This window comes from Anolis sagrei, chromosome 2 (genome assembly GCF_037176765.1).
Source record: "Anolis sagrei isolate rAnoSag1 chromosome 2, rAnoSag1.mat, whole genome shotgun sequence".
In the NCBI taxonomy this organism is placed as follows: Eukaryota; Metazoa; Chordata; class Lepidosauria; order Squamata; family Dactyloidae; genus Anolis; species Anolis sagrei.
This window is the reverse complement of record NC_090022.1, coordinates 10,282,659-10,303,230: the sequence shown is the minus strand read 5'-3', so window position 1 is coordinate 10,303,230 and position 20,572 is coordinate 10,282,659. Positions and strand designations below refer to the sequence as shown.

At 45.5% G+C, this 20,572-nt stretch overlaps 3 protein-coding genes and 1 pseudogene across 3 annotated transcripts in view; 1 reads left to right on the top strand and 3 right to left on the bottom strand.

The window, feature by feature from the left end:
- LOC132765774 (zinc finger protein 850-like) overlaps window positions 1–20,572 on the top strand; it is a 1,095,673-nt gene that overhangs the window by 371,762 nt on the left and 703,339 nt on the right. The gene's annotated exons all lie outside the window — the stretch shown is intronic.
- The window catches only part of LOC137094779 (zinc finger protein 208-like), a 208,478-nt gene that overhangs the window by 24,378 nt on the left and 163,528 nt on the right, over window positions 1–20,572 (bottom strand). The window contains exon 7 of the mRNA XM_067465594.1: window positions 15,402–15,528. Coding sequence (XP_067321695.1) covers window positions 15,402–15,528 — 127 coding nt within the window. The remainder of the gene's footprint in view (window positions 1–15,401; window positions 15,529–20,572) is intronic.
- LOC132766164 (zinc finger protein 678-like) lies at window positions 237–7,400 on the bottom strand (annotated as a pseudogene).
- Window positions 16,815–19,534, bottom strand: LOC137096325 (zinc finger protein 24-like). The gene is made up of 2 exons (XM_067465480.1): window positions 19,394–19,534; window positions 16,815–17,414 (listed from the first exon to the last, which is right to left on the bottom strand). Exon 2 carries the CDS (start codon window positions 17,288–17,290, stop codon window positions 16,829–16,831), a length of 462 nt encoding a protein of 153 aa, XP_067321581.1. The 5' UTR covers window positions 17,291–17,414; window positions 19,394–19,534; the 3' UTR covers window positions 16,815–16,828.

Sequence of the window (20,572 nt, the reverse complement as noted above, 5' to 3'; positions counted from 1 at the left end):
CACAACCTCTGAGGATGCCTGCCATAGATGCAGGTGAAATGTCAGGAGAGAATGCTTCTGGAACATAGCTGTACAGCCCAGAAAACTCACAACAACCCAGTGATTCCAGCCATGAAATCAGTCAGTGATTGAGGTAGGTGTTGACATGTGCATTGGTGAACACAGGACAGAGGGATTCTGTGAAAGCAGATGTGGCCCCACGGCACTGGCGTGTGGCGTGGAGCACGGACACAGTGTCAGACTTTAACGCCACACTTGACTTTAATGAACAGCTGTTCTACTGTAGTAGGGTTGAGCTGGCTGCATTGAGGGCTGACATATCTTCTCTCCAACCATGCTGTAGAACCTCTCGCTAGCCCGTCACACACAGTGAGGTGAAGCCTATGCACCAGATATGACATGCCCTACATCACTGGAAGCACACGTGGCATTCCTGGCTTATAAGATCTCCAAACATCCGGTGACTTCACAGGAACCGCTCTGGCAATGCATCACAGTACATCACAGCTCCATGCATTTAACTCTTGCATTACTTACATCACACAGTTCAAACTACAAGCAATATTTCACTGGACATTGAAACTCATGTTCTGACAAGTTGTCTAAGAGATCAGTCCAAAGTCAAGCCAAATGCTACTTGAAGCCAAGGGAATCACACGTGTTCATCGGGAAATGTTGAATATTTAGTCTATAGCATATAGTCCATAACCCACCATTTCTCCGATGCAACACATTTTATTAGTTTTGTACCAGCTCTTTGGATGGGCATCTGTATGGTTTCTTTTGTATGAATTCTCTGGCGGTTTACAAGGGATGAATTCTGAGTAAAACATTTTCCATAGTCCTGGCATTTGTATGGGTTCTTTCTTGTATGGCTGCTCTGGTGTTTCAGAAGTGATGACTTCCAAGGAAAACATTTCTTACACTCCTGGCATTGTTATGGCTTCTCTCATGTGTGGAGTCTTTTGTGCTTTACCAAGTTTGAACTGCAAGCAAAACATTTCCCACACTCCTGGCATTGGTATGGTTTCTCTCCAGTGTGGAGTCTTTTATGGCTCACCAAATGTGTACTGTAAGTAAAACATTTCCCACACTCCTGGCATTGGTATGGTTTCTCTCCAGTATGAAGTCTTTCGTGCCTCACCAAGTCTGAACTGTTAATAAAACATTTCCCACATTCCCGGCACTGGTATGGCTTCTCCCCTATGTGGAATCTTTTGTGCTTCACAAAGCCTGAACTGTCAGCAAAACATTTCCCACACTCTTGGCATTGGTATGGCTTCTCTCCTGTGTGGAGTCTTTTGTGGCTCATTAATTGTGTATTGTAAGCAAAACATTTCCCACACTCCTGGCATTCATAAGGCTTGTCTCCTGTGTGGAGTGTTTTGTGCTTTACCAAGTTTGAACTGCAAGCAAAACATTTCCCACACTCCTGGCATTGGTATGGTTTCTCTCCAGTATGAAGTCTTTTGTGCCTCACCAAGTCTGAACTGGCTGCAAAACATTTCCCACACTCCTGGCATTGGTATGGCTTCTCTCCTGTGTGGAATCTTTTGTGCATCACAAAGGCTGAACTGTCAGCAAGACATTTCCCACACTCCTGGCATTGGTATGGCTTCTCTCCTGTGTGGAGTCTTTTGTGACTCACCAATTGTGAACTGTAAGGAAAACATTTCCCACACTCCTGGCAATTATATGGCTTCTCTCCTGTGTGGATTCTTTTGTGCCTCACCAAAGCAAAACTGCGAGCAAAACATTTCCCACACTCCTGGCATTGGTATGGTTTCTCTCCTGTGTGGAGACTTTTGTGCCTCACCAAGTCTGAACTGTAAGCAAAACATTTCCCACACTCCTGGCATTGGTATGGTTTCTCTCCTGTGTGGAGTCTTTTGTGCCTCACCAAGTCTGAACTGTAAGGAAAACATTTCCAACACTCCTGGCATTGGTATGGCTTCTCTCCTGTGTGGAGTTTTTTGTGGCTCACCAAGTCTGAACTGTCAGCAAAACATTCCCCACATTCCTTGCATTGGTATGGCATCTTTTTTGTATGGCCTCTGTTGTTTCCATTCCTGTGTTTGGTGAATACATTGCTCTTTTTCCAGTTATCTGCTGTGAAGAAGGATAGAAACAATCATTCTTTAGTGTGAGTGATAAGGACTCTAGGGAAATGGTATAAGAAGGCGATTGAAATAATCCTTAAAACAACATAGATATGGAGCAAAATAAGATATAAAAGCTGTCCTCTCCCCACCCCTTGTTCAGTAAAGAGGGAAACTGTTTGACTGCCTGGAGCCCCTAATGGAGAGATGAATAACATATGCTCCAGATGATACATTTTTCTCAGCCCAGCCTGTTTTTTTAAATACTGTCTCATTCTCTCTGGGGGAATGGATTCCTTTTCCCTTCACATTCACATCCTTGCCTTTTTCTCTAGCTAAAGCTTTTCCTTGGTACCACCCATTTCACTATGGTTTTCTCCTTTTTATTTCTCTCCCTCAACTTCCGGTATAGGGCCATCGTCCAATTGTCATTACACAGATTCTATGTTCATTTATTGCACAGTAGTTATTCTTCAAAAGCTTCGTCCCATAGCCCTCTCTTAACTTTCTTTCTGAAGGCTAGAAGGGAAGGCGTTGATCAAATATCACTGGGGAGGGAGTTCCACAGCTGATGAGCCACCATTGAAAAGCCCCTATCTCTCTTCCCCACCAGTTGCGCCTGCGAAGGAGACTGTTGCAATCCAGAGCAGGGAACGAGGCCCTAAGATAACTATCCATCACACTTGGCTGTGAAAAAAAATCCTTTTTTATTGAAGAAAAATGGTTACAAAATAAAGGAAAAATGCAAGTCAAAAGCCACAGCAAAATCAGCAAACATGAATTTAAATGGACAAAGCAAAACCAAAAGCCTCACTGGGAAATACTGGAATCTGTTAGCAATCCACTAACCGTACTTGATATCCTAGAAATCTTCCCAAACTATGGCCAGGGAACCGGGAGAACTGCCAAGGTCTTCATCAATTCTGAAACGATGCCTGAACTGAGACAATCAGCTCGGCGTATTGCAATTAAAACTCAAGAATTGGTTCCGTGAACCGCCCTTCTGTTTTGAAGCCAATGTTTTTAATTCTTGAATTCGGGAGGATCGACGCAAACTGAGTGATTTACTTCTGTCTTCCCAAATTTGGCCCCTTCTGTTGTCATTACAGTTAACAGGTGCAGAAGGGAGGGAAAGTTCAAGGTCTCCCTCCGAAACATTCTCATGAACACTGGTACTTTCATTTTCCAAATCTACAGAAGTTCCTTCCTCACTAATTTCAGGAACATTGGCATTTTCCAAACCTACAGCAGTTTTTTCCTCACTAATTTCAGGAGCATTGGCATCAAGAGGTACATTTCCACTAGCATCAGTAAATATACTTTCATTAGCATCAGGAGGAACAAACAGAGAATCAGGTTCAAGTTCAAACTCAGGCTGAACCCCAACAGAGACAGAACCGAGAGTAGGGCCTTCCAGAAGATCTTAATCTCCACCATGGTTCATAGAGGGTGACACATTGGAACAGGTGAGTTGAATGCCAAATGGAGCAGAAGGGATGCGGATAGCCCAATTGAGGCTGCTTTCAATCCCCCTCACCCAAAAGAGGTTTGGAGGCTTCATAAGGGGGTGATATAGGAAACCTCTTCCAGTTTGAATACCACTGTTTTTCCTGATCCATTCTCCGGTTGAATACCACATGATGAGATGTATAGCCACTTCTGCGTAAGTAAAGTTTTTTCTTTTTCATGATCCATTCTCCAATCCCTCTCTCCAGCCAATTTGCTTCCTCCCTCTCCCTGCCTCTCTCTCACACACTCTCAGAGAGAGGAGGGGGGGTGCGGGAGAGAGAGAGATGGGGTGATCACGCTTTATGGTTCTCCAGGGAGCCCAGTTGTGGCAATTGCGTGCGGCATGCTTGGGCTTGACTCCAATTATGGACGTCGTTCCCTCTTGAGTCAGAACTGGTGCTAACGTTGCAGTTGCTCAGGCACCAAGTCAATACATTATTATTTGTGAAGTTTTGGGCGTCTAATTGGTTTTACCAAAACCCTTCCATGTACCTGGTATTAATTCTTTTTAAAATATTGTAATTATCTTAAATTGTCTCAATATGTTTTAAGTTTTAAAACCATTTGCATCATTTGCATCATTTGCATTTGCTTTCTCAGTTTTCCTGGATGCCCTTCTCCGATCTCTACAGGGAGAGTGGAATATTTAAAGGTCCAGGAAGTCATCACACAGACATCGACCATGAAGAAAGTATAATATAAAAGCCACAGTCCCACCTGAGGCCCTAAGTAGGTTCCAAAAGGAGGTTTAGGACAAGAGGAGACGCTGTAATAGTTTCTAAGACATGCCACCTTGAAATAGCAAATCAGCTCAGAAAAAAGGAAGGGACCCATATATTACCAATCTGTCATGTATTTCTAACGTAAGCCCTGTCTTTAGGACTCTCAGTGACTGAGATAACTTAGGATATTGCTCACACTAAGGAACTGCCGACCGGGATCCTGCATTTGGAAATAGAAACCCCCATCCGTGAGGGAGCCTTACCAAGAGAGTCCACCATCCCATGAATCTCCTCCATCAACTGCACGTGCAAGGCTTTCTGACCAGGATTCAGGAGAGCCCACTCCTCCAAAGAGAAAAGGACAGCCATGTCCTCAAATGTGATTGGGCCCTGGTGGAAAAAGAACACATTTCCTTCTCACATCAGGGAAATCACGATTTTTTTTTACAATAATCTCTTTTAAGTGATTTACGTTTCTGTTTCTTCAATCTTTCCTTTTTCAAAAGATGGTTGATGACTGAGCTTGCACCAAATGACCCCCAGACAGCTCCCTTCCTCCTCTCCCAGGAGTCCTTCTTCTTACCTGATTCAGTTCCACTCCGTCACAAAGTGGAAGAAGCGACTGAGGATTCGGCAACAACCTCATTCCAGCCCCTGAGAGAGAGAGAGAGAGAGAGCAAGGGGTGGAAAGCTGATCCCATAAACATGTCTCAGAGGTTACAATTACAGTCCTGAAAAGAAACCTATGAAGAGATGACCCTATGAAGACAGGGACATTTTCCAGCCCAAGAACATGCCACATTTTGGAGTTTATGCCATTTTATCTCAAGCAGTGCTTTAAGAACGTTGTATTGAATCTAGTACTGGGCTTGGTGTTTCAATAGTCTAAAATTATTCTTTGTTGTCCGTTTGTCTTCCACCTCAGTTTCAGGGCTCATCTTAGATTGGGGTATCACCTGGAAAAATACTGAAGGGCTGAATTTTCAGTCAGATCCAACTTAAGGTCAATGTACAAGTACTGCAAGAAAGAAAACTACAAATCACAATGAAATTATACCTTTTGCAACCAAATGCTTACCTATATACATATCCTACATGTATGCTCATCTCAAGGCCAAAGGAACCTACATGTATGCCTTCTCTAGCTCAAACGGATTGTGAATTTGTTATAATCCCCTGAAGGGGAAAGTTACACCGGCATAAAACAGCAAGACACCCCAAAGGGTTCCTCCTTACCCTCCAAGGCTGAAGCCCCATCTCCTTCCTGCTTGAGCTCCTTCTGATGGAGGCTCTGGGTGGTGTCCGATGGAGGTTTCTCAGATTCAGGGACATCAAGGTAGACCTCAACGCAGTCATTTTGGGCCTGGAAGAGCACAGAAAATTCCAGAAGTAGTATGGAAAAAGATCAGGATCATCAAATTTGAGTAGAGCAGCAACCAAGCTCACAGTGGATATGGAGGTGAGAGCAGGAGGGGCAGAGCAGGTGGAAAAAGAGGCCGAGGGGGCAGAGTCCAGCTTCTCCCTCATATCAGTCCCACCTTGGAAGAAAGGCACGTTTAATCTCTCCATCAGTCCCAAGGTGAGTGAAGCCAAGAGGCAATGCTCTCACCCAGGCCTGTAGCGAGGGGGTGGTTTTAGGGGTTCAAACCCTCCCCGAAATGTTTCAGATTTTTTTTAAAAAACCTGGTTTACTCATGAATTTTAACTGGTTAACCAAATCCCCATGCTAAGTCTATGAGATGCAAAAAATTAAGAGTCCCTCCAGAACTGTAAGCACTATCTCAAGCAAATATTGACAATTTATTCACACTGTCATTACTTGCAGCAATAGCCGATGTAGTGAAGCAACCAAGTTGGGTGTGTGTGTGTTGAATGCTCTCATTAAGGAGGCCAGACTTGGTGGAGGTGGTTGACATGGGTGGAGCTGCAGGCTAGTGAAGGCTGCTCTGCCCTCTGCTGTGCTCTTTGCTTCAGCGTGAGCTAGGAGGCAGGTTTCAACCACCCCACCCCCCCCGAAATTTTCAACCCTCCCCGAAATTTTCAACCCCCCCCCCCAAATTTTCACACACACCCCGCCGAAATTGTCAACCCTCCCCGAAATTTATTTCTGGCTACGGCCCTGCTCTCACCTGTCCTTCCTGCTTCTCGTCCTCTGCCCGACTCAGGAGGAAGCCTTCCGCCAGGGCCACCGCCTGGGAAGAGGTCTCTGCCCCACACTCTCGGACCCAGCTCCCCATCTCTGGGGGCAGGATGCTCAGGAACTGCTCCAGGATCACCAGGTCCAGCATCTCCGCCTTGGTGTGTTGCTCTGGCTTCAGCCACTGGCGGCAGAGAGAGTGGAGGCGGCTGCAAACCTCTCTGGGTCCCTCGCCCTCTCGGAAGGAGAAATGCCTGAACTGTATGTATGAACTATAAAGGTCCACACTCAGGTACTTATGTGTAGCCTTTCCCCAGTATGCTCCATTGTGTCCAAGTTCTGTTTCAGGTCCAGGTGGGTTGGGTCTCTCCATGTTGGAGCCACTCTGATGAAGAACCCTACCGTATCCAAGATGCTCTTCCTTCCTCTTCTCTCAAGGGAAAGAAATCCCTCAACAGGCCCAACTCCAAACTTCTCAGCCAAAAATCACATTTCCTCTGTAAAAGAAAGGCAGAATTAGACAACAGGCTTTGGGAGTGTCGAAGGCTTTCATGGCCGGAATCACTGGGTTGTTGTAGGTTTTTTTGGGCTATATGGCCTCTCCCTCTGCCTGTCTCTCTCTCCTTTGAAAGATCTCCTGGTTGGAGAAGTGACCACCTCACAGTCTCTTGTGCTGAGCCCCCAATCTTTGTGTCTCTGTGTGTGGATAGAAGGCCAACCTATGAGTGAGTGAAGCCTGAGCCCACTCCAGCCCTCCCTCCAGGTGTGTTGGGCTTCGGCCCCACTTTGGCCCTTTGGAGAAAGTCTGGGAAAAAGACTCACCAGAAGGAGAGGAAGAAGAGGAAAGAGATAGGCTAAGTGGAGGAGGGAGAGGCCAAAAGGACAAACTCTTCTCTCCCAGCCGGGCAAGGAAGGGTGAAGGGGAGGGAGTTTGGTTCCTAGAGGGTCGGGAAAGGCGGGTCTAAGGAGGCCCACTTCCTTCCTGCCTCTCTGGGAACCACACTCCCTCCCCTTAACCCTTCCTTGCCCAGTGTTACACTGGAAGGAGGGGGAAAGAGCATCTCTCCAAAGCCCTGGAACTAAAGGACTCAAGATGATGGCTGAGCCTGGGACTTTTGGATACTGTTACATTCTGTTCAGGCTTGAGCTATGCAGATGCAGAGAGAGAAGAAGAGCGAAAGAGAGAGAGAGACATAGTTTGGAGAGTGCTCTCGCTTCATGAGCTGCTGAAGGAGTTTCTCCACGTGGACAAAGAAAGACCATTTTAAATCTCTCATAAAAGGACATTGTGTGAATTGATGTAACTGATCATATTGTACATATGTTGTTCTGAACTATGGAGAGTAAACTACTTGTTCTTTACGGTTCACATGTTTTCTTTCTCTAGCAAGGCAGTGTGTGGGCTGATCAAACGTGAACTACACATGATTAATTTTACATTACACCATAAAATACTGTATATACTCGAGTATAAGCCGACCCAAATATAAGACGAGGCACCTAATTTTACCTCAAAAATCGGGAAAATGTATTGACTCGAGTAGAAGCCGAAAGTGGGAAATACAGAAGCTACTGTATTGTCAAAGGCTTTCATGGCTGGTATCACTAGGTTCTTGTGGTTTTTTTCGGGCTATAGGGCCATGTTCTAGAGGCATTTCTCCTGACGTTTCGCCTGCATCTATGGCAAGCATCCTCAGAGGTAGTGACCTCACTACCTCTGAGGATGCTTGCCAGAGATGCAGGCGAAACGTCAGGAGAAATGCCTCTAGAACATGGCCCTATAGCCCGAAAAAAACCACAAGAACCTACAAAAACTACTGGTCAATTACAAAAATAAAAATAGATACCAATAAAATTAAATTAATTGAGGCATCAGTAGGTTAAATATTTTTGAATATTGACATAAAACTGTAATTCAAGATAAGACTGTCCAACTCTGATTAAATCATTATTGTGGAGGCAGAAAGAGTGTGGCTTCACTGAAGCTTGCAACTCTGGGGCAGAGGCCCCCTCAAACCAATGGACCCCACAGAAATGCAGAATGGAACTGAAAGGATGCCAATGAGAATGATTAATTATTATTATTTATCATTGCCTGGTGGCGCAATGGGTTAAACACTGAACTGCTGAAGTTGCTGATCAAAAGGTCGCAGGTTAGAATCCGGGAAGCGGGGTGAGCTCCCGCTGTTAGCCAAAGCTTCTGCCAGCCGAGCAGTGCGAAAACATGCAAATGTGAGTAGATCAATAGGTATCTCTCCGGTGGGAAGGTAAGGGTGCTCCATTCAGTCATGCCGGCCACATGACCTTGGAGGTGTCCACAGACAACACCAGCTCTTTGGCTTAGAAACGGAGATGAGTACCAACCCCCAGAGTCGGACACGACTGGACTTAATCTCAGGGGAAAACCTTTACCTTAATCATTGTTCATCCCTTCTCCCAGTCAAGTACTCCAGGTTTACAGGAGATAAAATAGATGCAGTTTTTTTTTTTACATTATGCAAAAGTTTAAGATATAACTAAAATAAAATAATATACAAACAATTGGAAGAACAGCAAATAAAGAAAACATAGAACATGGATTCCTGTCCAATCACCCCCCAAAGGCCTGAGGAAACAAAAGGATCTTCACTTGCCTACAAAAAGATAGAAAATTGTAGTTTCCCAGTTTTAGCCCATAAGAGGGATATTGTCTGTCTGTCCGTCCATTCCTTTCTCATTTAAATGCAATCTAGTATATACTGTGGTTTCACATATTGTCAGCAGATAGATTCCCACCTTTTATGAACAAAGCTTGAGGTTGTATTGTCTAAGTCAAAAATGTAGCTGATAAACAAGCACTTCCATTAATGTTTTCTGACTTTGGTCATGTCACTTCTTTTCTAAAATATCTCCCTTATTTATTTCCACGGTGAATTAAACTGCTGAGAGGAGGCATGATGGTGAAGTATAAATATGTGAGGGGAAGTCATAGAGAGGAGGGAGCAAGCTTGTTTTCTGCTGCCCTGGAGACTAGGACGCAATGGAACAATGGCTTCAAACTACAGGAGAGGAGAGAGCTGTGAGAGCTGTTCACCAGTGGAACTCTCTGCCTCAGAGTGTGGTGGAGGCCTGGATGGCCATCTCTCGGGGGTGCTTTGAATGCAATTTTCCTGCTTCTTGGCAGAATGGGGTTGGACTGGATGGCCCACGAGGTCTCTTCCAACTCTAGGATTCTATTCTCTTTTTCTTTTTCACTCTGCTTTGATAGCTTTGACGACTCACACAGACTGGGCTATTATTTTTGTTACACACCAAAAAGAACATCTAGTTCAGAAGATAAAAATCAAGGGTAGGTTTTGAGGAAAAAAATGTGGCTTTTGCTTTGATTCAGAGATAAATCAAGGGCAAAACTTAGGGACATAGAATAAACAAATATTTTCCTCTTATTTTAAAAATGTGTAATGGGAACATAATCAGGAAGAATCAGAGAAAAGAAGTGGGTCTGCTTATTTAGGTGATTACCATGCGGGTGTAAATGGCATTGCTGATCTGAAAATGTTTACACCTATACCCTCATAACGTGGCCTGAAAAAAAGCTGGGGAAGAAGGAAGAGCAGAGCGGTGAAGGACTCTCTTTCCCGATTCAAACTGAGGAAAGAAAGGCAACCATCCCTCCGCTCTCATCCGCCTCCTCCTCTCACCGCACGCTGGGTGCCTGTCCAAGAAATTACCAACTATGCGGTTCCTTTGATATATATATCTCATCTCCTCCCCACGAACTATAAAAGCCGCCTTCGTTTGGAAAAGTTACCACATGTTCGGTGAAAGGAGAAAGGGAGGTGCGCACACGAATGGCAAGAGCAGGGATGGAGGCATACGTTTCCCTTCCCACTCCTATCTCCCTTTCTCTTCCTCTCGCCACATGCGCACCCTCTCTGTTTTCCACACAGCAACCCTGCTGGAGGGCGCATGCACACCGATAGGAAGGGGAAGGGTTAGGGTTGTGTGGCAAGAGGTGAGGGTCCTGGCGGAAAAGTAGGGAATAAAAGAAGGGCGTTTTTCAGCCCTACACCTTTCCGCCAGGACCCTAAAGTATTTTTTTTAAGTGGCATGACAACTGTATTTGTCACCGGGATTGTGGCACAGCTGGCTGAGTGTCAGCTGCATTAAGATCACTCTGACCAAAAGGTCATGAGTTCGAAGCCAGCCCGGGCTGGAGTGGGTTTCCAACCAATTGTGTGTACCCTGTTGTTGACCTTTGCAACCCGAAAGACAGTTGCATCTGTCAAGTAGGGAAATAAGGTACCACCTTAAAGTGTGGGGAGGCTAAATTAACTGATTTATGAGGCCATAAAGAAGACTCCAGCAAAGCATTCCAGCGGGGAAGCATGCGGGGAATGTGGAAGTGCTTCATCAGTGTCGCAGATGGACGATGAAAGCGACAGCTCCCCGGCGGCCAGAAAAAGTTAAATAGCCTCTGTGTATGTCTGTATATGTTTGTATGTCAAAAATTGGCATTGAATGTTTGCCATATATGTGTACACTGTAATCCACCCTGAGTCCCCTGCAGGGTGAGAAGGGCGGAATATAAAAGCTGTAAATAAATAAATTTTGAACCTTGTTCTTTCTATGTTGTACACCGCTGTGAGTTGCCCCCAGGCTGAGAACAGCGGTATATAAGCAAAGTAAATAAATAAATAAATAAAAAATTGTATTTAACCCTCTGAAGGATTGTCACAAGGAGCTTGCTTTCTGCTGCTCCAAGAACAGGACCCGATTTAGGGATTTAAATGACAAGAAAGGGGAATCTACCAAATCTTAGGCAGAACTTCTCAAAAGATTCTGTTTGAAATCAGATATTTACCCATAAAGGCTGAACAGAGGAAAGCCAGTTCAGTCCCATGGTGATATCGGTGTGCAGAGAAGCAAAATAATAACAGTCCCAAGTCAAACAAAGCCAAACGAAAACAAAAACAAAAAACTGAACAAGAGTTCAAACCCAAGAGAGTTGTATTGGATAATTGAGTTGAAAACCACAAAGAAAGTTGTCAAAGAGATCATAGAATCATAGAATCAAAGAGTTGGAAGAGACCTCATGGGCCATCCAGTCCAACCCCCTGCCAAGAAGCAGGAATATTGCATTCAAATCACCCCCGACAGATGGCCATCCAGCCTCTGTTTAAAAGCTTCCAAAGAAGGAGCCTCCACCACACTCCAGGGCAGAGAGTTCCACTGCTGAACGGCTCTCACAGTCAGGAAGTTCTTCCTCATGTTCAGATGGAATCTCCTCTCTTGTAGTTTGAAGCCATTGTTCCGCTTTAGTCCAAAGCCAAGCCAAACCCTACTTAAAGCCAAGGGAATCACACGTGTTCATCGGGAAATGTTGAAAGTATAGCTTACAGCGCCAGAATTTCCCTGTTGCAACATATTTTATTAGTTTCTTCCCAGTTCTTTCACTTCTGTATGTAGTCTCTGATGGTTCAATAAGTATGAATCCCAATAAAAATATTTCCCACGTGCTTGGCATTTTTATCCTGTGTGAATTCTTTTGTGGTTCCTAAGGGATGACATGTGAGTAAAACATTTCCCACAATCCATGCATCTGTGTGGCTTTTCTCCTGTGTGGAGTCTTTTGTGCCTCACCAAGTTTGAACTGCAAGTAAAACATTTCCCACACTCCTGGCACTGGTATGGCTTCTCTCCTGTGTGAAGTCTTTTGTGGCTCACCAAGTTTGAACTGTGAGCAAAACATTTCCCACAATCTGGGCATCTGTATGGTTTTTCTCCTGTATGAGTTCTCTGGTGGGTTATGAGGGATGAATTCTGAGTAAAACATTGTCCACAATCCTTGCATTTGTACGGTTTCTTTCCTGTATGGATGCTCTGATGTTTCATTAGTGATGACTTCTGAGTTAAACACTTTCCACACTCCTGGCATTGGTATGGCTTCTCTCCTGTGTGGACGCCTTTTTGCCTCATCAAGTGTGAAGTGCGAGCAAAACATTTCCCACACTCCTGACATTGGTATGGCTTCTCTCCTGTGTGGAGTCCTTTGTGGATCACCAAAGCTGAATTGTAAGAAAAACATTTTCCACACTCCTGGTATTGGTATGGCTTCTCTCCTGTGTGCAGTCTTTTGTGCCTCACCAAGGCTGAACTGTAAGCAAAACATTTCCTACACTCCTGGCATTGGTATGGCTTCTCTCCTGTATGAACTCTCTCGTGGCTCACAAGGGCTGAACTTCGAACAAAACATTTCCCACACTCCTGGCACTGGTATGGATTCTCTCCTGTGTGGAGTGTTTTGTGCCTCACCAATTGTGAATGATCAGCAAAACATTTCCCACATTCCTTGCATTGGTATGTTTTCTTTTTTGTATGGCTCCTGGTGTGTCCCAAATGCTTCATTTCTTTGGTGCATACATTGCTCTTTTCCCAGTTATCTCCTGTGAAGAAGGACACAAACAACCATTCTTTAGTGTGAGTGATAAAGACTCTAGGGAAATTGTATAAGAAGGAGATTGAAATAATCCTTAAAGCAACATAGATATGGAGGAAAATAAGATACAAATGCTGTCCTCTCTCCACCCTTGTTCAGTAAATATGGACACTGTTTGACTGGCTGGAGTCTCTAAGGGAGAGGTGAGTAACATCTGCTCCAGAGGCTACCTGTTCCTCAGCCCAGCCTGGCTTTTTATTCTGTCTCCTTCTTTCTGGGGGAATGGATGACTTTTTCCTTCACATACAAATGCTTGCACTTTTTCTCTAGCTAAAACGTTACCTTGATATCACCCATTTCGCAATTGTTACTTCTGGGCTGTTGTAGGTTTTTTCGGGCTGTATGGCCATGGCCTAGAGGCATTCTCTCCTGACGTTTCGCCTGCATCTATGGCAAGCATCCTCAGAGGTAGTGAGGTCTGTTGGAACTAGGAAAGTGGGTTTATATACAATAAATCGTTACTTCCTTTTTATTTCTCTCCCCCAAACTCCAGTTCTCTCTCCCCATTGTTCACTTAAGATTGGATTTTTCTGCTTCAAAGTAGAACGCCCTATAACTAATTTCAGAGCGCTGGAGAGATTGTTATGGTTTTGCTTGACAAATTGGAAAGATATAAGATAGTGTCTGTAAAGAAAAAGGGGAGAACAACACCACATTTGACATCTGTTTTGAGAGAGTGGATATTGCCTCCAAACCATCCCGGTTTGTGAGGAATTACAAGACTGTGCACCAGAGTAAGAGCTGCTGATAAGTCCAGATGCCACATATGAGAGTTTAGGGAAGCGGCAGGGGATATATTAGCTATTTCCAAACATTTAGGGTGGAATAAATATACATAGTGTTTCAAAATATGCACTCTATTGGAAACAGCTACATTTCTGCAATTGTGAATCTGCCATGAATGACACTCTTATCACTTGAGTGAGAGACGCATAGAGTTTCATTACTGCTATATGCCTCTCCCGGTGCACAAAAAACGCTGAGCCCCAAAACATTCACAAGCACAGAACATAGAACGCATTATGTTGCAGGTCACCATCTTGAGAATGACCGAGGCTAGGGCAGTGGTTCTCAACCTGTGGGCCCCCAGGTGTTTTGGCCTACAACTCCCAGAAATCCCAGCCAATTAGCCAGCTGTTAGGATTTCTGGGAGTTGAAGGCCAAAACATCTGGGGACCCACAGGTTGAGAACCATTGGGCTAGGGGCTGTTTGTGTGCTGGGAGAGAGCTTAGCTTCAGACATGCAGACGCTAGCCTGCCTGGTTGGGAGAAAAACAAATTTGAATACCACACCAATAATAAGATGTATAACCGCATCTGCGTATCTGAATCCAGAGGAAGTTTGTTCTTTTTCATGATCACAACAATAATATTTGTTATGGTCCATAGAGCCATCAGTAAACAAACAGTCATTTTGAATTCTCCCATCTCAGGAGAAGATCATTATACAAGACACATCTACATGGTTTCAAGTAATACTCCTATCAGAGATTAGTTGCTTCCTCCGCCTTGTTGCCACTATGAGGAATTTTGCCACCATGAGAGTCACATTGTGGCACTTGTCTTTTAAAAGAGATTTAACAATCCTCTGCTGGTCATGCAAGATAGGATTGGATATAAAAGTTGCCTATGTTGCATTGTGTAATAGTGGCACTGCAATGCAATGTATTGTGTTGTTTCTATTTCATTTCCTCCACAGGGACATAGTCTTTGGGAGGAAGGAACTCCAGGCAGTCTGCCTCTTAGCAGCTCTGAGGGAAATACGTTGAATCTCGCCTTTGTAAAGAGACCAATTGTGGCAAGGGTGTGTGGTATGCTTGGACTTGACTCCAGTTATGGAAGTCTTCCCACTGGAGTCCAAATTGGTGGTAATGTTGGAGTTGCTCAGGCACCAATTCAATATATTATTCTTCACGAAGGTTTGGGTGTCTAATTGGTTTTACCAAAACCCTTCCATGTTTTAATGCTTTTTAAAATACTGAAATTCGCTTAAAATGTCTAAATATGTTTTAAGTTTCAAAACCATTTGCATCCTTTGCCTTTGTTTTCTTAGTTGTTCTGGATGCCCTTCCCAGGTCTCTATATGGAGAGTGGAATATTCAAAGGCCCAACAAGTCATCAACTATGAAGAAAGTAAAATATAAAAGCCACAGTCCCACCTGAGGCCTGAGAAAGTTCCAAAAGGAGGTTTAGGTCAAGAGGAGAAGCTGTAATAGTTCCTAAGACATGCCACCTTGAAATAGCAAATCAGCTGAGAGAAAAATAAGGGAGATTGTTCTCTGTATCAGAAAGACTAAGGGACCCACATATTACTAATATGTCATATATTTCTACCATAAGCTCTGCCTTGAGGACCCTCAGTGATTGCGATGATTACCATATTACTCCCACCCGAGAGCTGCTGACTGGGATCCTGCATTTTGAAATAGAAATCCCCATCCATGAGGGAGCCTTACCAAGAGAGTCCACCATCCCATGAATCTCCTCCATGATCTGCACGTGCAAGGCTTTCTGACCAGGATTGAGGAGAACCCACTCCTCCAAAGAGAAATGCACAGCCACGTCCTCAAAGGCGATTGGGCCCTGGTGGAAAAAGAACACATTTCCTTCTCATATCAGGGAAATCACATTTTTTTTTATAAGAATCTCTTTGAAATGATTTACATTTTTGTTGCTTCAATCTTTCCTTTTCCAACATATGTTTGATGATCGAGCTTGCAACAAATGACCCCCAGGCAGCTCCTTTCCTCCTCTCCCAGGAATCCTTCTGCTTACCTGATTCAGTTCCACTCCATCACAAAGCGGAAGATGCGACTGAGGATTCAGTAACAACATCATTCCAGCCCCTGGGAGAAGAGAGAGCAAGGGGTGGAAATCTGATCACATAGACATGTCTCAGAGTTTACAATTACAGTCCTGAAAAGAAACCTATGATGACAGGGACATTCTCCAGCCCAGGAAAATGTATAGTTTTGGAGTTTAGGACTTTTTTTATGTCCTGCAGTGCTGTGAATAGGCTGGATTGAAACTAGTACTGGGTCTGGTATTTCAATGGACTAAAGTTATTCTTGATTGTCTGTTTGTCTTCCAGCTCAGTTTCAAGGGTCATCTTAGCTTCTGGTTTCACCTGGGAACATACCGTATGGCTGATATTTCAGTCCCATCTATCAGCAAGCAAATTTACAAGTATAACAATACAGAAAACTTCAAATAACATTTAAATTGTACCTATTGCAACCAAATGTTACCTATATACTCATCTCAAGGCCAAATGATCCTACATGTATGCCTTCTCTAGCTCAAAGTGATTGTGCATTTGTTACACTGGGGAAGTTACACTGGCATAAAACAGCAAAACACCCCAAAGGGTTCCTTCTTACCCTGCAAGGCTGCAGCCCCATCTCCTTCCTGCTTGAGCTCCTTCTGCTGGAGGCTCTGCGTGGTCTCTGATGGAGGTTTTTCCAATTCAGAGACATCAGGGAGGATTTCAACACAGTTAGTTTGGGCCTGGAAGAGCACAGAAAATTCCAAAAGTAGTATGGAGAAAGATCAGGATCATCAAATTTGAGTAGAGCAGCAACCGAGCTCACAGTGGATATGGAGGTGAGAGCAGGAGGGGCAGAGCAGGAGTGGGGGGGGGGGGGAGGGAAGAGGCCGAGGTAGCAGGGTCTGACATATCTCTGTCATCGGTCCCAACTTGGAAGACAGGCAGAAAGTACATTTAATCTCTTCATCAGTCCCAAGGTGAGTGAACCCAAGAGGCAATGCTCTCACCTGTCTCACCAAGCTCACAGTGGATATGGAAGTGAGAGCAGGAGGGGCAGACCAGGAGTGGGGGGGGGGGGGGAGGAAGAGGCCAAGGGAGCAGAGTTCGGCTTCTCCCTCACATCAGTCCCATCTTGGAAGGAAGGCAGGATGTACGTTTAATCTCTCCATCGGTCCCAAGGTGCGTAAAGCCAAGAGGCAATGCTCTCACCTGTCCTTCCTGCTTCTCGTCCTCTGCCCGACTCAGGAGGAAGCCTTCCGCCAGGGCCACCGCCTGGGAAGAGGTCTCTGCCCCACACTCTCGGACCCAGCTCCCCATCTCTGGGGGCAGGATGCTCAGGAACTGCTCCAGGATCACCAGGTCCAGCATCTCCGCCTTGGTGTGTTGCTCTGGCTTCAGCCACTGGCGGCAGAGAGAGTGGAGGCGGCTGCAAACCTCTCTGGGTCCCTCGCCCTCTCGGAAGGAGGAATGCCTGAAGCGCTGGCGCTGTGTGTGCGCCTGTGTAGTTCTTTCCCAGAATTCCCCACTGGTCTCAGAGGGCGTGCCTGTTTCAGGTCCAGGTGAGTTGGGTCTCTCCATGTTGGAGTCAGTCTGATGAAGAACCCAACCGTATCCAAGATGCTTTTCCTTCCTCTTCTCTGCAGGGAAAGAAATCCCTCAATAGGCTCTACTCCAAAATGCTTAAGCAACACTCACATTCCCTCTGAGAAAGAAAGGCAGAATTAGACAACAGGTTTCATGAGGCTTTTTTTTGTTTTTTGTTTTGGAGTGTAAAAACAAACAAACAATCCCTCACTACCTCTGAGGATGCTTGCCATAGATGCAGGCGAAACATCAGGAGAAATGCCTCTAGAACATGGCTCTATAGCCCGAAAAAACCCACAAGAACCTAGTGATTCCAGCCATGAAAGCCTTCGACAATACAATCCCTTTATTTACTTCAGAGCCAGGTAATGCTTGGCCCTCCTTCCACTTGGGCCTCTGCTTCTCCAGCCTCCAGACCCACCTGGCCTCCCAGTGAGCTCCCATTCAGCCCCAACCCATGCTGGATCCCCCCATGATTCTTCAGCTGATGTCTCGTGATCCATAACCTTTCTTGTGAAGAAGAATCAAGAGACTTTAAAACAAGAGACAAAAATCAATACAACGACTAAACTAAAATATTTGTAAATCCCGATGGCAAACAGAAACTCTGAATTATTTAAGCACTCAACGATGGTAAAAGAGGACTCAGAGAGGCAGGTGAATGGGTGGGGAGGGGAAAGCCCTGGGCCCCTCTCTGCCTGCCTCTCCCTCCTCTGGAGGATCCCCTGGCTGCTCCCTTGTGCTGACCCCCAATATCTCCTCTGCATCAGGCCCCCTTCTCTCCACGGCGCCCCTGGCTCAAGACCAGGCTCCATCTCCTTCCAAGGAGGAGAGCTTAAGAAGAGGTTGTTTCCCTTCTTCTTGGTCAGGATGTGTGTCTCCGCCTGGGTCAGGAGGCCAGCCTGGAAGGGAATGATGCCTGGGCCTAGCATTTTATATTGCTATGTTTATTTATTTACTTTATTTATTTACTTTATTTGTATACCACACTCTCTCAGCCCGTCGGCGACTCAGTGCGGTTTACAGCCAGGTCAGTATACAAAGTGCACAACATTAGCATTTAAAACAGTAACTAAGGCAACTACATCAATATAACAATACATCAGTACATCAATATAACATCAATACATCTATATAACTAATCCATCACGTCTCATCAGCAAAGTCATAATCCGATCTCCTCGACCATTATTCCAAGTTCCAAGATCAATCAATTGGTTGCACTGCTTAATTAAACGCCTGTTCAAAGAGCCAGGTCTTTACTCTTCTCCTGAACGCCAGCAGGGAGGGGGCCGATCTAATGTCTGCATTCCACAGCCGAGGGGCCACCACTGAGAAGGCCCTGTCTCTCGTCCCCACCAGCCATGCTTGTGAGGCCGGCGGGATCGAGAGCAGGGCCTCCCCGGACGATCTTAATGTCCTAACTGGTTCATAGGGGGTGATGCATTCGGACAGATAGGTCGAGCCAGAACCGTTTAGGGCTTTAAAGGCTAAAGCCAGCACTTTGAATTGTGTCCGGTAGCAAATTGGCAGCCAGTGGAGCTGGCGCAACAGAGGAGTTGTATGCTCCCTGAGTGCTGCTCCTGTTAACAACCTGGCTGCCGATTGTTGGACCATTTGTAGCTTCCGAGCAGTCTTCATAGGCAACCCCACGTAGAGAGCGTTGCAGTAGTCTATACGGGATGTAACCAGCGCGTGGACTACCGTGGCCAAGTCAGACTATGTTGTCTTTTGTTTAATGAAATTGCTTTATTATTGTTTATTATTTGCGTTTTCGGTTTTGTTTTATTTTATGTAATTGTTGCTTTGGGCTTGGCCTCATGTAAGCCGCACCGAGTCCCCATTGGGGAGATGGAGCGGGGTACAAAAAAAGATTATGATTATGAGTAGGTGAGTAGGTTGGCCAGGAAACCAATGGCCTCTCTCTCTGCCTGCCTGCCTGCTTGTGTCTCCTCCTAAAGAGCCTTCAGTTGGAGAACCTGGTGACCCCCAACCCCATATGAGTCCAGGCCTGGGCCCACTTTGTCCCTCCCTCCAGGTGTGTTGGGCTTCACCCTCCCTTTGGCCCTTTGGAGAAGGAATGGGAAGAAGACTCACCACAAGGAGGAGGAGGAGAAGGAGAAAAGAGAGAGGCCAAGAGGAGGAGATGATGGAGAAAAGAGGCAGACTGCAAGGAGGTGGAGGAGGAGGAGGCCAAAGGAGCAAACTCCCCTCTCCCAGCCAGACAAGGAAGGGTGAAGGGGAGGGAGTTTGGTTCCTAGAGGGACTGGTAAACCGGTCTAAGGAGGCCACTTCCTTCCTGCCTCTCTGGGAACCACACTCCCTCCCCTTAACCCTTCCTTGCCCAGCATTACTCTGGAAGGAGGGGGAAAGAGCATCTCTCCAAAGCCCTGGAACCAATATCTCTCTTGAATTGTGGTGCCCAGAATTGGACACAGTATTCCAGATGTGGTCTAACCAAAGCAGAATAGAGGGGTAGCATTACTTCCTTGGAGCATAGTGTCTAGATCTAAGGAAGTAATGCTACCCCTCTATTCTGCTTTGGTTAGACCACATCTGGAATACTGTGTCCAATTCTGGGCACCACAATTCAAGAGAGATATTGACAAGCTGGAATGTGTCCAGAGGAGGGCGACTAAAATGATCAAGGGTCTGGAGAACAAGCCCTACGAGGAGCGGCTTAGGGAACTGGGCATGTTTAGCCTGAAGAAGAGAAGGCTGAGAGGAGATATGATAGCCATGTATAAATATGTGAGAGGAAGCCACAGGGAGGAGGGAGCAAGCTTGTTTTCTGCTTCCCTGGAGACTAGGACGCGGAACAATGGCTTCAAACTACAAGAGAGGAGATTCCATCTGAACATTAGGAAGAACTTCCTGACTGTGAGAGCTGTTCAGCAGTGGAACTCTCTGCCCCGGAGTGTGGTGGAGGCTCCTTCTTTGGAAGCTTTTAAGCAGAGGCTGGATGGCCATATGTCAGGGGTGATTTGAATGCAATATTCCTGCTTCTTGGCAGGGGGTTGGACTGGGTGGCCCATGAGGTCTCTTCCAACTCTTTGATTCTATGATTCTATGACTGAATATGATGGCAGAGACAGTCATGGAAGAAACATTCCATATTCATAGGATGGTTACTTAGATAGATACATATATTCTCTCCCTGCCAAACCCTTGCTCCCCAACCGCACTGAACATTAAAGGTAATCAGTCCATCCAGTGAACAGAGCAGAGCCTCCACCCACAACAGAGAAAGAAGTTCTCACCCTGGGCTCCCTTTTC